This window comes from Neophocaena asiaeorientalis, unplaced genomic scaffold (assembly GCF_003031525.2).
Source record: "Neophocaena asiaeorientalis asiaeorientalis breed wild unplaced genomic scaffold, Neophocaena_asiaeorientalis_V1.1 scaffold476, whole genome shotgun sequence".
In the NCBI taxonomy this organism is placed as follows: domain Eukaryota; kingdom Metazoa; phylum Chordata; class Mammalia; order Artiodactyla; family Phocoenidae; genus Neophocaena; species Neophocaena asiaeorientalis.
In genome coordinates this window covers 5,434,825-5,436,749 of record NW_020172178.1, presented here as the reverse complement: position 1 = coordinate 5,436,749, position 1,925 = coordinate 5,434,825, and the positions used below count along the sequence as shown (strand labels likewise).

Genomic DNA, 1,925 nt, shown 5'->3' with positions numbered 1-1,925 from the left:
CGGCTTTGCGCCGGGCGCCGAGCCCTTCCCGGGCCTCTTCCCGCGCAAGCCGGCGCCTCTGCCCAGCCCCGGGCTCAACAGCGCGGCCAAGCGCATCAAGGTGGAGAAGGACCTGGAGCTGCCGCCCGCCGCGCTCATCCCGTCCGAGAACGTGTACTCGCAGTGGCTCGTGGGCTACGCGGCGTCGCGGCACTTCATGAAGGACCCCTTCCTGGGCTTCACGGACGCGCGCCAGTCGCCCTTCGCCACGTCGTCCGAGCACTCGTCCGAGAACGGCAGCCTGCGCTTCTCCACGCCGCCCGGGGACCTGCTGGACGGCGGGCTGTCGGGTCGCAGCGGCACGGCCAGCGGGGGCAGCACGCCGCACCTGGGCGGCCCGGGCCCCGGGAGGCCGAGCTCCAAGGAGGGCCGGCGCAGCGACACGTGCGAGTACTGCGGCAAGGTGTTCAAGAACTGCAGCAACCTGACGGTGCACCGGCGGAGCCACACCGGCGAGCGGCCTTACAAGTGCGAGCTGTGCAACTACGCGTGCGCGCAGAGCAGCAAGCTCACGCGCCACATGAAGACGCACGGGCAGATCGGCAAGGAGGTGTACCGCTGCGACATCTGCCAGATGCCCTTCAGCGTCTACAGCACCCTGGAGAAACACATGAAAAAGTGGCACGGCGAGCACTTGCTGACTAACGACGTCAAAATCGAGCAGGCCGAGAGGAGCTAAGCGCGCGCGGCCCCCGCGCACCTGTACAGTAGCCCCGTCGCCAAGCGAGAGAATGCTGACCTGACACTTGCCTCCGTGTCGCCGCCGCCGCTCGGCACCCCCTGCGAGCCCCCGGGGCCCCAGGGGAGGCGGCCCTCCAACCTAACCTGTGTCTGCGAAGTCCTATGGAAACCCGAGGGTTGATTAAGGCAGTAAAAATTGTGGAGCCTTTTAACTGTGCAATAATTTCTGTATTTATTGGGTTTTGTAATTTTTTTGGCATGTGCAGGTACTTTTTATTATTATTCTTTCTGTTGAAATTCCTTTAAGAGATTTTGTTGGGTATCCATCCCTTCTTCAGTTTTTTGTTTCTTTTTTTTTGTTTTTTGTTTTTGTTTGTTTTTAAAAAACTCAGTAGTAGCCTGAGCGATGACTCCCGAGCTATGTAGAGGGGAAACATATATTTTAAATTATAATTTGGGGGGGGGAGGGCGCTGCTTTTTTGAAATCTAAGCTAAGCATGTGTAATTTCTTGTGAAGAAGCCAACACTTAAATGACTTTTAAAGTTGTTTACTTTTTTTTTCCTTTTTTTTTTTTTTGTCCTGAAATAAAAAGTGGCATGCGTTTTTGTTTTTGTTTTGGGGGAGGGGGTGGATGAACAGCGGATAACAATCTTTAAAGTTGTAGCACTTTGTTTCAGAATCGGAAAGGAGATGTAGCACTGATGATGTCCCGAGTAACAGAGGCCTTTTCTGTGTTGATTTCAACTTTGCAATACATAAGGAAACCTTTGCGTGGTGGTGGTGGGGAGAGGCCCTCAGAAAACTCAGCACTGCCAGAGAAACAGGAGTTTTTGAGGGCTGCCCCTGGGAAATGGCCCAAGAGCATTCTAAAATTGTGCATTCCCAGCAGATCCCGTACTTTTCTTGGAATGTCGGTGGGCCCTGGGATGCCATCTCTGCTATTTGCCGTAGATTAGACTAAATAAAATGGGCTGAGGGTACTTTTGGGGGTAGATGGTGGTGGCCTGCAGTGACACAGAAAGGAGAGAAACCAGTGGTGTTCTTTCAGGCTTCTGGCTTGACAGCTTCTCTTTCTCTCTCTATCACCCCCACCACAGAAATCCTAAGTCATACATTGCTGCCAGTGACAACTGATCGTTTCCCAAGCAGACAAGTGTACTGATGGTGAATTGAGGGAAGTTACTATTCTCTCACGTAATGCACA

At 53.8% G+C, this 1,925-nt stretch overlaps 1 protein-coding gene across 1 annotated transcript in view; it reads left to right on the top strand.

Annotated features, from left to right (window-relative positions):
• BCL11B (BCL11 transcription factor B) overlaps positions 1-1,919 on the top strand; it is a 78,212-nt gene extending 76,293 nt beyond the window's left edge. The window contains exon 4 of the mRNA XM_024757961.1: positions 2-1,919. Coding sequence (XP_024613729.1) covers positions 2-718 — 717 coding nt within the window. The 3' untranslated portion in view covers positions 719-1,919. The remainder of the gene's footprint in view (position 1) is intronic.
• Positions 1,920-1,925: the final 6 nt, after the last annotated feature.